Here is a 16849-nt window from a genome sequence, read left to right on the forward strand (position 1 = left end):
ATAAAATGTAATAAAATCAGTAAATAATAACAAATTAAAATTGATTAGAAACATTCACTCATGAGGACAATATGCCAAAAAATTTGACCGAAAAAACAAAACTGAATAAAAGAAAAAAAAAAAGTGTCCTTGGACAGGACAGCTTTTATTTTTGCGGCTCACAGTATTTACCTCCTTTGCAATGGTGTGGAGTTATTTTTCAATGAGCATGCTAACAATACTCAGTGGATTACTGATATAACACTGACAAAGCAGGACAATTGTTGGCAATATTCGGCACGTTTTCACTGAAAAACAATCAAGCGGCTTATCAATGAGATTGGGGTCTAATGTCTTTAAGTGGCGTCTTAATTGATTTGACTTCTGGCTGTCCGCTATAATTATTTTTAGACACAGTAAACAGTGGTCTTTCCTCATCACCCACTACATTAAAAGTCAAAGCTAAAAGGCAAACGGCACGAAAAAAGCGCATTCTCGGCGGCCGAGGTAGAACCGTAGGTGAGGGCGGTCGTCGTGCCGATCCCAAGCCGAAAATGGCACTTCTCGGGCGGCGACGTGAGAACCGGACAAGACAGTGGGTCGCTGCGTGAGTGAGTCCGGTCGGAAAACGGCTTTCGAAAACGGCGGTGGCACACTGCTCTTCATATCTGTTTTCTGTGTGTGGTGCTGAGTGCTCTTCCTTAGTTCAAAAATACTGCGCGCACTCTGAAAATGAGAGCGCCACTACCACCTACTGAGTGGATGTGCAAGTACACTTTATTCCAGTACGGCAAAAAAACAAAAAATGCATGTTCCCCGAGGTCACATGCGCCCCCCCTGGCATCGCTCTGCGCCCCCCCAGGGGGGCGCGCCCCACTATTTGAGAAGTACTGATATATATACAGTTGTGGTCAAAAGTTTACATACACTTGTGAAGAACATAATGTCATGGCTCTCTTGAGTTTCCAGTTATTTCTACAACTCTGATTTTTCTCTGATGGAGTGATTGGAACAGATACTTCTTTGTCACAAAAAACATTCATGAAGTTTGGTTCTTTTATGACTTTATTATGGGTGAACAGAAAAAAGTGATCGAATCTGCTGGGTCAAAAATATACATACAGCAGCGCTAATATTTGGTAACATGTCCCTTGGCCATTTTCACTTCAATTAGGCGCTTTTGTTAGTCATCTACAAGCTTCTGGCAAGCTTCTGGTTGAATCTTTGACCACTCCTCTTGACAGAATTGGTGCAGTTCAGTTAAATTTGATGGCTTTCTGACATGGACTTGTTTCTTCAGCATTGTCCACAAGTTCTCAATGGGGTTTAAGTCAGGACTTTGGGAAGGCCATTCAAAAACCTTAATTCTAGCCTGATTTAGCCATTCCATTACCACTTTTGATGTGTGTTTGGGGTCATTGTCCTGTTGGAACACCCAACTGCGCCCAAGACCCAATCTTGGGGCTGATGACTTTAGGTTATCTTGAAGAGTTTGAAGGTAATCCTCCTTCTTCATTATCCCATTAACTCTCTGTAAAGCACCAGTTCCATTGGCAGCAAAACAGCCCCACAGCATAATACTACCACCACCGTGCTTGACGGTAGGCATGGTGTACTTGGGGTTAAAGGCCTCACCTTTTCTCGTCCAAACATATTGCTGGGCATTGTGGCCAAACAGCTCGATTTCTGTTTCATTTGACCACAGAACTTTCCTCCAGAAGGTCTTACCTTTGTCCATGTGATCAGCAGCAAACTTCAGTTGAGCCTTAAGGTGCCGCTTTTGGAGCAAGGGCTTCCTTCTTGCACGGCAGCCTCTCAGTCCATGGAGATGCAAAACACGCTTGACTGTGGACACTGACACCTGTGTTCCAGCAGCTTCTAATTCTTGGCAGATCTGCTTTTGGTGATTCTCGGTTGAATCTTCACCCTCCTGACCAATTTTCTCTCAGCAGCAGGTAACAGCTTGCGTTTTCTTCCTGATCGTGGCAGTGACAAAACAGTGCCATGCACTTTATACTTACAAACAATTGTTTGCACTGTTGCTCTTGGGACCTGCAGCTGCTTTGAAATGGCTCCAAGTGACTTCCCTGACTTGTTCAAGTCAATGATTCGCTTTTTCAGATCCATGCTGAGCTCCTTTTACTTTCCCATTGTAGCGTTTGTGGGCGTTTGCATCCAATGATCCCTATTTAAATGGCATCAGAGAAGTCACCAGCCCACCACTCATAATCACTCAGAAGAAATTACGAGGCCATGCTATAAAGCTCATTTCACTGACAGAACTTTCTAAGTCACCAAAATTGCTAATTCGTGTTGCTGTATGTATATTTTTGACCCTGCAGATTTGATCACTTTTTCTGTTAACCCATAATAAAGTCATAAAAGAACCAAACTTCATGAATGTTTTTTGTGACAAAGAAGTATCTGTTCCAATCACTCTATCAGAGAAAAATCAGTTGTAGAAATAACTGGAAACTCAAGAGAGCCATGACATTATGTTCTTCACAAGTGTATGTAAACTTTTGACCACAACTGTATATATATGTATATTTTTAAGTGCAATAAAAATTATTAATTACAAAAAATAATTCACTCAATCCTATCCCAGTTGACCTTGGGGACCCTAAACAGGTCGAAATTTCCTTCTTGTAAATTAAAACAGTATTTTGTACTTAAGGGTTTCCTTGCCAAACATGCCGTTTCGTGTAGTGAACCACAGGGTGTGCTCTTGTGCAGAAAGTGGATTTTGAACCCTCCCTCAAACGGACATCTTTGACCACTGTGCCCAGAATACTTTACCACATTGCAACTTTCTACACCGTATAACGGAATTGAATTGAACCATCGATTATGGCTGATAAAACAAGGTAACAACAACCTGCAAATACGCTACACTTGTGTCAGTTTCTTTTAGCTTAGTTTGTAGAATATTAGTATAGTAAAAAACAGCGGTGCCATTTCCTGCTGTAGTGTCCACGATTTATCTTGTTACGAACATTTATATTTATCGGGACAAACTACAGCAATTATTGTAATGCAAACGCATATTTGTTGAACCTGCAAATTTTGAACGGTTGTAAAGCCTGTTTTAATAAGTCATATTTACTGTTTAATTTCACCTCTGACCTTTTAAAGCTCTGGAGATAGCACCGTCCACCTGGGTGTTAAGGTACGATAAAACGCTTTGTATTGAATCACCTGTTATATAATTTTCACCTTTTCTCCAATCTCTGCTAGACTTCACTTATCTGATTAATTCTTGCTCTAACATATTGACAACACAACATGAATCTTTTTACACTATTAACGATTTGTGTTTGACTTAATTAAAGTTCAGTTTATATAGTCTTTACACAACATTAAGATTTCATAATGCACATGTAGTACACAAGTGACACTAATAGCCAATACCAAGTGTGATTAACATACTTGGCTAGCAAAGCTGATTCGGCTTCATTTTTAAAGGGTGGTATTGTATTTAGTGCTGCAACGATTAATCGATTAACTCGAGAAATTTGATTAGAAAAAATACTTAAAATACTAAAATACTTTAATTAAAGTGGTGTTGTAATGGTTTGTTTTGAAAGTGTTTGCATTTGGTTTTAATGATTTGGGTGGATACACTGCCCTCTAATGGCGACAGTGAATACGACATAACTCATTTATCATGGCTGAATCCAGCTGCTCCCTGTTCAGACCAACACAAGCTTTTGTAAAGTTTTGGTGTGAGCTGATGTTTTTGTTTTTTTCTTTCTTTCTTTAAAGCATTCTTAATTTAGTTTATTGGTATATCTAGCCGTTTTTTTTGTGGGAATATGTGTTTGAACCATTTGTTAAGCGAATTGTAAAAAACAAAAGCATTTAATAGCATTTAAGCTAGCTGACTTTTGCTTTGTAAGTTAGCCAATTGTTATTTTATTGTAATAGATCCTCATTTATTTATTTTTCTATACTGTTTGAGGCTCATCTCCGGTATTTTAATTTTCTCTCTTCCTTATCCGATTAGTCGATTATTCGAACTAATTACTTCATCGATTAATCGACTACTTAAAATAATCGATAGTTGCAGCCCTAGTTGTATTTTACAGTTCTTGGTCTCATTGACATACACGGACCCAACATCTCTCTTGTGATGTTAAATTCAGCCCTCTTTTATAGGATTATTATGGAAAGACTTTGCAGAAGACGTCAGATCTTAAGAGTAATGCTTGTGTGGCTGAAGTTGGGCCTCTGCCAAAATTCATTCTCCAAGCTTTGAAGAAAGTCCATCCTGATGTGACTGACAGGTTGCCTAGAATATCAATATGTTTATCACATGCTTTAGTGGCAACACACAGGCGATAATATTCCAGAATTGGTTACCATCCCTGTCAGATACTATGGTTGTGGCCTGACTGTGCCAGAGTGTTTGGAGGGGTGCAGGATTCTGGACTTGGGCTGCGGGAGTGGCAGAGATTGCTACATGCTAAGTCAATTGGTGGGAGAAGCTGGCCACGTCACTGGCATCGACATGACGGAGGATCAGGTAAACTAGTCAGGTCAAGTAAGGTAAATTACACTCACACAAAGTTAGGGATATCCGCCGTTAGTCTGGAATGTAAAGATTAACCTAAAATATACCCAAAAAGTCCAAACCCTTACAGGTGGTCCTTATGTGACATTATCAGTGTAGAATGCATATATGCAACTGATCAATGTTTCACTATTTTTTCTTCGACAGCTTGCTGTTTTCTAACATGATACTGAACTGCACATTACATCACAAAAAGTAGTGACACATTGACCTGTTGGAGTCACAAAAGGTTAAGTTAAATTGTAAAGGCCAGAGTTTATTTGCATATTTATCCGGAAATTCCATCTAGCAGATGAAACATCACACCATAACCCTGGAACCTGATCACCATAAAATGTCAATGCACTCAAAGGAGACCAATGCAAACAAATTAAATTGTGTAATATCCGTGTCTAGAAAAGCATTTCTTATACATTTAGGTACAACAAAAGAGTTAACACAGAAGGTGAAAAATATAGATATTGGGGCACAAATTTGAAAACCAATCCTTAATAGTCAAAATCCTACGATATATTAATGAGTAATAAAACAATTATCATTAAATATACACAGTTTATCTGTATACTAATAAAACCATTTAGTAAATCAATGATTAGGAAAGATGTAGCCCTTTTATTTATGGAAGCAGGCACGAGTAATTTCGGGCAATAAGAGACACCGCTTCATATATTCCTTCATGGATCAGTATAAAATATCAATACACACTTAACCGAGCTCTGTCCATACCAAAAATAGAAAATTCAGGAATAACATTTGTATACAACCCCTAGCAAAAAGTATGGAATCACCAGTCTCGGACAAACACTCAGACATTTTGTCATGTAGAACAAACTCGGATAAAAAGCTTGAAAAAATAATGAATTAGTTCAAAAGTGCAACTCTTTAGCATTCAGAAACACTAAGAGAAATTAATAAAAAACGTAAAATTAATAAAAACACCAAACAAAAGTTCCAGCATCATCACCTTGTCAAGAGTCAAGAATCTGCATTGGACAAGGTGTCAAGAGTCAAGAATCTGCATTGGACAAGGTAATGATGCTGGAACTTTTGTTGGGCGCTGTTCCAGTGAGATTTACAAAGATGAATGCCTGAAGAAGACTTCAAAATTCCCTCAGTCCTTGATGATATGGGGCTGCATGTTAGGCAAAGGCAGTGGAGAGATGGCTGTGGCGAAATCTTCAATAAATGCTCAAGTTTACATTGAACTTTTTGACAGCTTTCTTATCCCTTCAATTAAAAATATGTTTGTCATTTTCCAAGATGACAATGAATTATGCCACAGAGCTAAAACTGCTAAAGCATTCATTGGAGAAATACTCAACCAGTCAATTTCATGTCCTGCAAGTAGCCCAGATCTCAATCCTATTGATAACCTGTGGTGGAAATTTAAAAAAAAAAAAAAAAAAAAAGGTCCACAGCAAGGCTCCGACCTGCAAGGATGATCAGGCAGGCAACTGCAATCAAAGATAGTTGGCACCAAATTGATGAAGAATACAATACAAGTCAATGCCTCAGAGACTGCAAGCTGTCATAAAAGCCAGAGGTGGTGCTACTAAATACTAGAGATGTGTTTTAATTGTTATTTCTTTGTTTGTTTCTCATTATTCCATATTTTTTTCCTCCGAATGGAGAAATTTCATATATATTTCCCTGCACTTGCTCTATAAAATTAACATTTACTGACCACCACAATGTTTTTTATTCATTTCTTTTAGTCTTTCTGAATGCTAAAGAGTTGCACTTTTTAACTTATTCATTATTTTTTCAAGCTTTTTATCTGAGTTTGTTCTACATGATAAAATGTCTGAGTGAGTGCTCGTCCGAGACTGGTGGTTCCATACTTTTTGCTAGGGGTTGTATATTCTGCCTTCATCTTAAACTTGATTTAAATATCTTATGTTCTCTAGTTGGAAGTGGCCAGGAAGCATGTGGACTTTCATATGAAGGAGTTTGGCTACCAAAAGCCCAATGTTACCTTTGTTCAGGGCTTCATTGAGACCTTAACAGAGGCATCTCTGGAAAATAACTCTTTTGATATAATAATGTAAGAGGTACTTCTTCTTGCCTCCTGCTCTCTTTCTGTTAGTTTCACATTTTAAAGCTTTGTACTGTGTCTTCCATCACATACTTAGCTCCAATTGTGTGGTGAATCTTTCTCCAGACAAGAAGAAAGTCCTGACTGAAGCCCACAGTGTGCTCAAGGTACATTAGACTTTAACCTACTTTTGTTCTCATTGTCTGAACAAATGTCACCGATTTTTAGGATGGTGGCGAATTTTTCTTCAGTGATATGTACTGCAATGGAAGACAAACTGACGAAATAAAGAACAACAAAGTTCTCTGGGGTATGTACGTATTATTGTTTAACTCACATGTATATGGCGGAAACCACAGACAAGACTGAAAAAGCATTTCCTGCTCTTGCACTCCTCTTTAAAAGAAACCGCTGTATTTTAAGCCAAAACAACTGTTGTGTTTGATAAAACAATATGTCTATTTGCTGCCATAGCAGAATCATGGCACATTACGCCCCCAAACTATTTTTGATTTGCCTGTTTTACCCTGAAACCCCCATTTACAGACGTCGCGTAACCGCTTTTGTTTCAACCCAGCCATGAAACAAAGGTAATTAATTATATTTATTATTCAAAATGTCTGTCATTTTTAGCTAAGTCATTAATTGAAGTCTAATATTTCATCAAAAAAAAAAACACGACTTTAAAAAATTATTTACTCGTGTGTTTTAAAACTTTTAAACAAATTATGTCAATGAAAAAAAATGGTGACTGTAAAAAAGTCACGGATATTTGCCACATTACTATCGCTTATATATTTTTTTTGTTTCTGTCGCATTTTTTCGATATGTTAGATGATTAATAATTGATCCAAACAAAGAAAAATTGGAATAAAACGTTTAAAAAGGTAAATATATGAAAGAGAAAATCTCGACCACTCCTTGATGTTTGCAATTTCTGCATTGCGACCCTTGTTATATTACCATGCACCCATAAAATCCCCCAAAAAATCCAGCTGTGGCCATTCACAGCTGTGTCTTGACACTCGATGATACATGCTACATGGAGTTTTTGGATTGAAACAAGTTAAGTGCGCGATAATATCTCGTTAAAGTCATGCCGTCTGTAATTCTGCCCTCGCGTGCGCTCACCTCCAGATAGGGTTTTTGTTATTTTTTTATTTTTATTTTTTTAAATGTCCTCCTGTTCAAAATTTTCCTTCCCCCAGGAAATTGAGATGATAAGCTTTCCAATGATGTATCGCACGTACATATCGGACAATTTTGAAAGTTGGCTAAATAGGGGGTCCCAGAGCGGAACTTCAAGTCACCTGCGTGTTTTCCGCCATATGCTACGGAGACATGACCTTGTGTAATCTTGAATTTCTTTTAGGTGAGGGTTTCGGTGGTGCACTTTGGTACAAAGATCTTCTACAGTTGGCTGAGGAAGTTGGATTCAGACCCCCAAGACTTGTCAAAGCCAATGTCATAACTGTTGACAACAAAGATATACAAGCCATTCTGGGTGTGATGCTTGATTACCCTAAAATACTAGTAATTTTCATTCAAAATAACCCAATACTGTTGAACGTACCGTTAACTTCTTTTTCACTGTTCTGCATTATAGGCGACTTCAAGTTTGTTTCTGCCACATACCGTTTGTTTAAAGTCCCGAAAGGTACCTCAAAACCATGTAAAGTAATTTACAAAGGAAACATTACCGGAGCAGAGGACGCTCTCCACTTTGACTGTCAGTACACCTTCAAGGTGTGTCAAGCTCCTGCAGCATCAGCTGGCTGACCTCTGGGGTTTATTTTATTTTAATTCTTTAATTGAATGCTCACCTACATTGCCTCTCACAGACTGATAAAGTGGAGAAGGTCGATGGTGAATTAGCTGACATCCTGACCCATTCCAGATTTGCTCAGGCCTTCACGCTCCAGCCACAAGAAGGCTCTTGTGGACCTTGCGCAATCAAACCAAAGGTCAGTGTTAAATAAAAATACAGGGAAAAATGTCATTTATTATCTCCTCAACCATTGATTTTTTTTTTAGCTCAGCTAACAACACACTGCAATTGAACAGGCATTTTGACAAACCTTTCAAGACCCACAGAATATTGTGTTCATATTATTATTATTATTGTTATAGTGTATTGATAACTTTCTGTACAATATATTCATACATATAATTACAATTTACTTCCTTTGCTTATCAGGAACAAAAAAGTTTAGTTCAACCTTTTTTGCTCTTATCGTAACAGCAACATGACATGGACTCACTTACTTAGAACATTAGACTAAATTCAGGTGCTTCTCAAAATACGTTGTAAATTAACTTTTTGATACCAAAGTCATCAACGGAACAGTGGTGTTTTTGCCGGTATTTTTTGCTTTTGTTGCACCCCTATCATGTGAACATCTGCATTCATTCTAAAAAGACACGAAAACAACATTTTGGCAAGTCCGCAAATTTGCACAAGTACTCTGTGACTTTTATACATTATCTGCTCGTGTGTAAAATTTTCAGCCTGTGGGCAAGTGTAGCCACTTTGTCCCCATCCACAGTATCCTTGATGTGCAGTCAAAATCAGGGCTGAGCGCAGTCACTATTTAGCCTTGCATGCGAGACGGTCCTGCCTGATTCATTCATTCATCATATACAGTGGTATGAAAAAGTATCTGAACCTTTTGGAATTTCTCACATTCCTACATAAAAATCATCAAATGTGATATGATCTTTGTCAAAATCAAACAGAGGAAAAAACAGCGTCTGCCTTAACTAAAACCACCCAAACATTTATAGGTTTTCATATTTTAATGAGGATATTATGCAAACAATGACAGAAGGGGGAAAAATAAGTAAGTGAACCATCACATTTGATATTTTGACTTTTGATTTCGTTCTTCCATTTTTGATTGCAAGTTGTCCAGGCCCTGAAGTAGCATAACAGTCCCAAATCATGAGGCTACCACCATGCTTCATGTTGGGGATGAGGTGTTGATGTTGGTGAGCTGTTTCATTTTTCTTCCACAAATGACGTTGTGTGTTACTCCCAAACAATTCAACTTTGGTTTCATCAGTCCACAAAATATTTTGCCCAAATTTCTGTGGAGTGTGGAAGTGCCTTTTTGCGAACATTAAACGAGCAACATTGGTTTCTTTTTAGACAGCAGTGGTATCCTCCGTGGAGTCCTCCCATGAACACAACGCTTGTCCATAGTTTTACACATAGTTGATGTGTGCACATAAATATTGGACTGTGCCAGTGATATCTGTAGGTCTTTAGCAGACATTCTAGGGCTCTTTTTTTTACCTCTCTGAGTATTCTGCGCTGAACACTTGGCGTCATCTTTGGTTGACGGCCACTCCTTGGGAGAGAAGCAACAGTGCCAAACTCTCTCCATTTGTAGACAACTCCTCTGATTGTCGATTGATGAACATCCAGACTTTTAGAAATGGTTTTGTATCCTTTCCCAGCTTAATACCAATCAACAATCCTTGATTGAAGGTCTTGAGACAGCTCTTTTGACCGAGCCATGATGCACATCAGATAATGCTTCTCATCAAGACAATTCTTACCAGGTGTGTGTTTTATAGTGGGCAGGGCAACTTTAAACCACTCATCAGCGATTGGGCACACACTTGACTTAAATTGTTTGGTAAAAGCTCGTTTCATTTCCTCTTTAAATCTCCTTAGACAGAGGGTTCACTTACTTATTTTCCCCCTTCTGTCATTGTTTGCATACTATCCTCATTAAAATATGAAAACCTATAAATGTTTGGGTGGTTTAGTTAAAGCAGACACTGTTTTTTCATCTGTATGATTTTGACAAAGATCAGATCACATTTGATGGTGATTTTATGCAGAAATGTGAGAAATTCCAAAATGTTCAGATACTTTTTTCATACCACTATGGTACCGTCTTGACAAGCTCTCGCTAACCACTTCACGAGCATCTGATGACCGAGCCAATCAGGGGAAAGAGGTGGGAGCTGCAGACGTGACCAGGAAGCGACTATCTGCTTGACTGAGTGCAAAGCGGGTCTTGTATATAGGTCAAATTCATGAAGATTTGTGGCAAATGCACTTAATTTCCTCATTAACAGAGGAGCAAAGAACATCACGGGACATTTTGACTGGAAACAATGTTTTGGCGCTTCCCCTTGACCAATACGCCACACTGTGGCTTAGTGTGAATTGGTGGGTGATGAGTGGGACGAGAACACCCATCACCCAATCAACAGCCGTATATTTTTTGAAGGTTCCTCCCATGAAAAAGGTCTTATTTGGATCGATCCCTGATTGATATGTGTAATAGTATTTTCGTAGTGTATATATGGAACAATCAAATCTGATGTGCCAGGTTAGTCAATTTTAAAGCTGAATTCAAATTCAAAATAGTGCATCGCTCCATCTGTTGATGTCTTTGCATCATCACAATTAAATGAAACCTTTTTGTGTGACTAGCTACGGAGTTGCACTGTGGAGCTGTCAGACCCCCTACACCACTCCCTGTAAAAAAAAAAATAATAATAAATAACGTGTATACCTGTCACTGGCAGTGAATGAGTTAATTACTTTAAGCATCAGGGGTCAGTATGTTTGTGATATTATTTTAAAATTGTGGACACGCCCAGTGAGGCCCACTGTCTAACTGCAAACAGTCAAGGAAACATGCGGCACATTTTCACACACACTCTCTCTCAAAGCACACATATGCACTCATGCACAAGCACAAGGTCAAGCAGCTGTCTCAGAGTCATAACCAGACTGTGGAGTCATGCTGGGAACCTTGAACAGGAAGGAATGCTCTTTCTCGAGCTCATGAAATGTCATCTTATCAACTCTAATGGTTATTTTTTTTAAATGCATACTTTGCATGACCAGGACTAGACGTTTCGTCAGTGACGCTAAAGCTCAAAGTCCATTAAAAATAAGTGACACTTAAGTTATGAAATAAAGATTTTGTAGATGACACTAGTCAGATCAAAGTTCGAGGTTAAACCTACGAATTAGTTCATTGGCTTGAGATCAAACTTGCATACTGTCATTAACCATCTTCGGTAATTTATTTAGTGTAAAGTAATTACAGAAATTATTTTGTTTAGCTCCACTTCACTTTACCTGGATGTACTGGATGAGAAATCAATGCTTGGTAACGATAAAAACAAAGATCTAAAGACTGCACAAGTTAGTTGTTGCCAGACACATTTATTATGTCGAACTTGACACATACTTATCTTTTTCTTTCCTCCCCATAATCGTGCGTTTTTGATCACTTCCTAGATTTGCCTTAGGTAAAACTTGGTAATTTCAAAGTGCGATGTCCTTTACCTTATTGGATTTTTCATACAGGCAGTCTCTGGGGATCCGTTTGAGCTGGCTGTGCAGCTGCAGAAACAGAGTACAGGCTCAGCCACAGGGGGATGCTGCAGTACACAGTCTGTGACCTGCCAATGATTGCAGGAATAGTGCATGACTGCAGCAGAATCTCAGCATCTCATTGTAATCACTGGGCAGTATACCTGTTTATTTGTAACACACTTTTTGTTTATTTTACTGTTTGTGGGTTTAACCAAACTATGTCAAATCTCAATAAAGTAGACTTTGTATATGATGCTGTTTAATTCTTGCATTAGGGTAAAGCCTGGAAAAGCTTCACTGAGCAATCATTGGATTTCTGAATAACAAATTTGTAGTTTCTTGGATATACTCCTGAAACCACGTGTTGTTGCTACTTTACTTAAGCTTTTTTTTTTTTTTTTTTTTTTTTTAATTATTATTTCACAACTGCTACATGAGAATTATGAATGTTTCAAATCATACTCTAATATGTTGGTAATAATTTTAGACAACTACATTTTAAAACTATGTTTCAGCACCTTCAGAATTCTTTTTTTTTTTTTTTTTTTTTTTTCTACTGGTGAATTATTTGCTTTTTCACCTTTTATATTATCTTGTAAAGTAACTCATAAAAGTGTAGTTACCTTGTCTTCAATTTCAATTGTTTTCGAGTGTTCAAATAAATAATATCCACAACCATAATTGCTATGTTTGTTATTGAAATATGACAATAAATGTTTTAATCATGTTTTGTGAAAATCAACATCTATATATACGTTCATATGTTTTTATTTGTGATGCCAATTGTAGTTGCAAGAGCAATAGAGTAATTACAGTCATTTCATCCAAAATATGAAATACTTTCCCAAATTAGTTGTGAGTAATTCTACGGTAATTATGAGTCATTAGATCGGTTTATCCTTACTGAATCAGCATTCTGCGGTACAGGGCAGACATCAAGCCAATTTTCAGGGTAATTTATACAGTTGGCCAATTCTGACAACAATATCCACGTTGTAATAATGTAAATTCGGCATCTCCCTACACTTGAATATTCTTCAAGTTGGAAAAAAGTCACGAGTGGGTCTTGTCCATTTCTTAACATGAGGTGCACTTGTTTTGGAATTTGATTCGTCACTGTGGCATCAAAGAGCCCGCCTTTGGTCCATAGTCTTAATCTGATTGGCCCACTGCGCCGTCCGTCTGGAGGAAATCAGAACAGGCACGAGTTAGCCAGTAACCCTGCGCTGGCGAGGCACCACTGTCGTACACGTAGTGGGAAAGAAGAGGTCCTGATGCGCGAGTCAAGGCAACCCTCGGCGGAGATGAAGGCGGACTCCGACTGGTTCTGATTTTTCAAAGTCATTTTCATTCAGCAGGTTGCATGCCAACGGATGTCAGTATGGCAGAGCCGTTATTCCCAGCACCCACCGCTGCAAAAATGGCGTCAGTGAACCGGGTCCGCGCGTTGACGTTAATTTTCTTGACTGTCACTGGTTGTTTTGTCACCCCGACAAGTGGCACGGAAGGGTCCGAGGACACCGTCATCAGTGGCCTCCGTCTGGAGGATACGGACGACATTTCCTTCATGGATAAAGGTTACTTGCGGGTGAGTGAGCGCTCTCGGATCAAATTAAGAGTGTACGGGCAGAACATCAACAACGAGACCTGGTCCAAGATTGCTTTCACGGAGCACGAGAGGAGCCGGGCGGGGGCGAGCCTTGACAGCTCCTCAGGGGATAACCACAGCCAAGAGGACTTGTCGGGCTTGCATCCCTGTGGCATTAGGACTTCAGATATCATCATTTTACCAAACATTGTTGTGAACAGAAAGACGTCTGGCATAGTTGAGATAGAGGTCAAACCTCTGCGAAAGACCGAGAGGAGCAAAGCCTACTACCTTTGCATTGCCACCTCCTCACCTGCCGTGGCTGGAATGCACGACCCACGGACGGAGAACACCTGGATCTACCACGATGGTGATGACACCAGAGTGATCGTAGTGGAGGAGAAAAAGTTTTTGCTGCCTTTCTGGCTCCAGGTTATCTTCATCTCAATGCTGCTGTGTCTGTCAGGTATGTTCAGTGGTTTGAACCTGGGCCTCATGGCTCTGGACCCCATGGAGCTCCAGATAGTGCAGAATTGTGGCACAGAAAGGGAGAAAAATTACGCCAAAAAGATCGAGCCAGTCAGAAGCCAAGGGAATTATTTGCTTTGCTCGCTTCTGCTCGGCAATGTGTTGGTGAACACAACGCTGACCATTCTGTTGGATGATATTGCCGGTTCAGGGTTGATTGCTGTGGTCATGTCCACCATTGGAATAGTGATTTTTGGGGAAATCGTGCCCCAGGCCATATGCTCCAGACACGGCCTCGCTGTGGGTGCCAACACCATATTCCTGACAAAGTTCTTCATGTTGCTCACCTTCCCTGCTTCCTACCCAGTGAGCAAACTGCTCGACTACCTGCTCGGTCAGGAGATCGGAACGGTGTACAACCGGGAAAAACTTCTGGAGATGCTGCGTGTCACGGATCCTTACAATGACCTGGTGAAGGAGGAGCTTAACATCATCCAAGGTGCTCTGGAGTTGAGGACTAAGACCGTGGAAGTTGTGATGACACCGCTTCGGGATTGCTTCATGATCCCCGGAGATGCCACCCTTGACTTCAACACCATGTCTGAAATCATGAAGAGTGGATACACACGCATTCCTGTCTTCGAGGGCGAGAGGTCCAACATAGTGGACCTTCTCTTTGTTAAGGACCTGGCCTTTGTTGACCCGGATGATTGCACACCACTCAAAACCATCACTAAATTTTATAGCCACCCGTTGCACTTTGTCTTTAATGACACCAAGCTGGATGCAATGCTGGAAGAATTTAAGAAAGGTGAGTTTGTTTGACACGTTCCTCATGTTACATGTGTTCTGTTAATGTGTTCTAATTGTCACATCACACAGCACTGATGTCAAAAGACAAGCACGCTACATTTCCAACATAATCCCTCTTGACCCGCGCATGTTGACCTTTCACCTCTCTTTCTCTTGAAAAGGCTGAGTGTCATCATGAGAGGTCAAGTGTGTGTAAATCTAAAAGCTACAGGGACGAAAACGAGAGGCAGAGAATTGCTGAGTTGAAGGGGGACACTCTTTTTTTTCCCCCCCTCCGGCTTTACAAAGCACCATTGCAGCTACAGTACATCATTAATGAGGTGCACTTGCCACAGCCTCAGCTGAACACTTCCTGCGCAGGGGAGGTTTCCTTATCTTTCTCCATCACTTCCACTCAGTGTGAATGTTCACAACGTTTCTCTCTGTTTCAGCTCCTGCCCTGCATCCTTTCATCTCATTCTCATTCAGACATTTTACCTATGCCCCTCTCGCCCTCCCTTTCTCCACTGTTCCCTCGCTCTCTCCCCTGTGCTCTCCCCCTCCGATTTGTGAATGCATTAGGACATGTGGGAATGGTGTAACTGAAAGACTTAAGGTTATCAGGTGGGGGCATCTTGTTTGAGAACCTGCTTAAATCCCTCTCTCTTACTCGCCTCTGAGTGATGGTGGTGATAACTTCTTTTGTCCAGCCCTGGAATGCAGTCATGTGGATAATGAATAACAGCCTCTAACACCCTCAAGCCCCCCTCGCGTGTTGTGTGTATGCGCATGATGTTTGAGAAAGATGTTGACCTCACTCACAGGTTACCTGAAGTTTTGCACCGCAGCACCCCTCATATTGACCACAATAATATGGACACTTACACAAACATTTACAATTGTCATACATGGACAGATTAGTTTCCATGGTGCTCCAATGCAAACAACACATACAATATTAGAAATTCAGTCCAAGCTAATCTATATATTGCCAAAATATGAGCGAGCGTACATTCCCTCTCTGACACAACCTTCGTATTTAACTGTCAGTTATGCCTCTCGATAGTGTTTTTTTTTTAAACTGTTTTTTCCTATTAAGGAGAATAATGGTCAAATCAAAGCCAAAATTATTCATACATTGAATATTAATGAGAAATGTAGCTCTCTTATGGTTGATGAAAGTACATCCAAAAAAAAAAAAAAATAGGTGAGGCATGGAACCTGTAAGAGGATTAATTGGGATCAAAAACAGCACATTAAGCTATGTTACCAGAATTGCGGTGTAGTTCTCTTTGGCAAATTAGTATTACATAATACACTAGCAGGGGGTTGTTTTCATCATTACTGTTTATTGGCTAATGGAAGCATGAACCATACCAAAGTTGTTCCGAGCTGTTTTTCAGAGAAAAACAAATACGACATTCTGTGTCAGTAGTTTATCCCCATTTTCTATAACATAATCATCACAGATCGTATAATATTATGAAGATATGAACAAAGTATGATTATACTTTTAAAAAAAAAAGGGTCATAATTTCAATATATATATATACTGTAAATAAAAAAACAAAAACATTTTTTAAAAAATTGTTGTCTTGTCCACCCGGGCGGTAAGCTCGGGTCCTCTACCAGAGGCCTGGGAGCTTGAGGGTCCTGCGCAGGATCTTAGCTGTCCCTAGGATTGCGCTCTTCTGAATGGAGACGTCGGACGTTGTTCCTGGTATCTGTTGGAGCCATGCACCCAGCTTGGAGGTTACTGCCCCTAGTGTCCCGATCACAACTGGCACCACTCTTGCCTTCACTACCCACATTTGTTCCAACTCTTCCTTTATATTCTATATATATATATATATATATATATATATATATATATATATATTTTTTTTTTTTTTCCCCCCCCCCCGCCATATATATACAGTATATATACAGTATATATGTATGGCGGAAAACACTCAGGTGACTTGAAGTTCCGTTCTGAGACCCCCAATTTGGCCAAATTTCAGAATTGTCCAATATGCATGTGTAATACATCATCGGAAAGCTTAAATCTCAATTTTCTGGGGGAAG

General features: G+C 39.6%; 2 protein-coding genes across 7 annotated transcripts in view; both read left to right on the top strand.

The window, feature by feature from the left end:
• Positions 1–2577: 2577 nt before the first annotated feature.
• LOC130920389 (arsenite methyltransferase-like) lies at positions 2578–12187 on the top strand. The gene is made up of 11 exons (XM_057843569.1): positions 2578–2846; positions 3115–3148; positions 4138–4265; positions 4354–4504; positions 6460–6596; positions 6685–6754; positions 6816–6897; positions 7960–8091; positions 8194–8333; positions 8429–8551; positions 11926–12187. The coding sequence occupies exons 1-11, from the start codon at positions 2830–2832 to the stop codon at positions 12028–12030; spliced, it is 1119 nt and encodes a 372-aa protein (XP_057699552.1). The 5' UTR covers positions 2578–2829; the 3' UTR covers positions 12031–12187.
• Positions 12188–13122: 935 nt separating this feature from the next.
• Positions 13123–16849, top strand: part of cnnm2b (cyclin and CBS domain divalent metal cation transport mediator 2b) — a 109775-nt gene continuing 106048 nt past the window's right edge. For 4 of the 6 annotated variants that reach the window (XR_009064077.1, XM_057842759.1, XM_057842758.1 and 1 more), the window contains exon 1: positions 13123–14801. Coding sequence is in view for 5 of the 6 variants with exons in the window: in XM_057842759.1 (XP_057698742.1) it covers positions 13298–14801 (1504 nt within the window). In the remaining variant the exon portion in view is untranslated. The other 2 variants (XM_057842761.1, XM_057842762.1) reach the window with 2 other exon arrangements.

This window comes from Corythoichthys intestinalis, chromosome 8 (genome assembly GCF_030265065.1).
Source record: "Corythoichthys intestinalis isolate RoL2023-P3 chromosome 8, ASM3026506v1, whole genome shotgun sequence".
Taxonomy (NCBI): domain Eukaryota; kingdom Metazoa; phylum Chordata; class Actinopteri; order Syngnathiformes; family Syngnathidae; genus Corythoichthys; species Corythoichthys intestinalis.

Coding starts and splice junctions, on each gene's coding strand:
- LOC130920389 (XM_057843569.1), top strand. Junction 4,266..4,353: donor CATCCTGATGTGACTGACAG/GTTGCCTAGAAT, acceptor CATCCCTGTCAG/ATACTATGGTTGTGGCCTGA. Junction 8,334..8,428: donor ACTGTCAGTACACCTTCAAG/GTGTGTCAAGCT, acceptor TGCCTCTCACAG/ACTGATAAAGTGGAGAAGGT.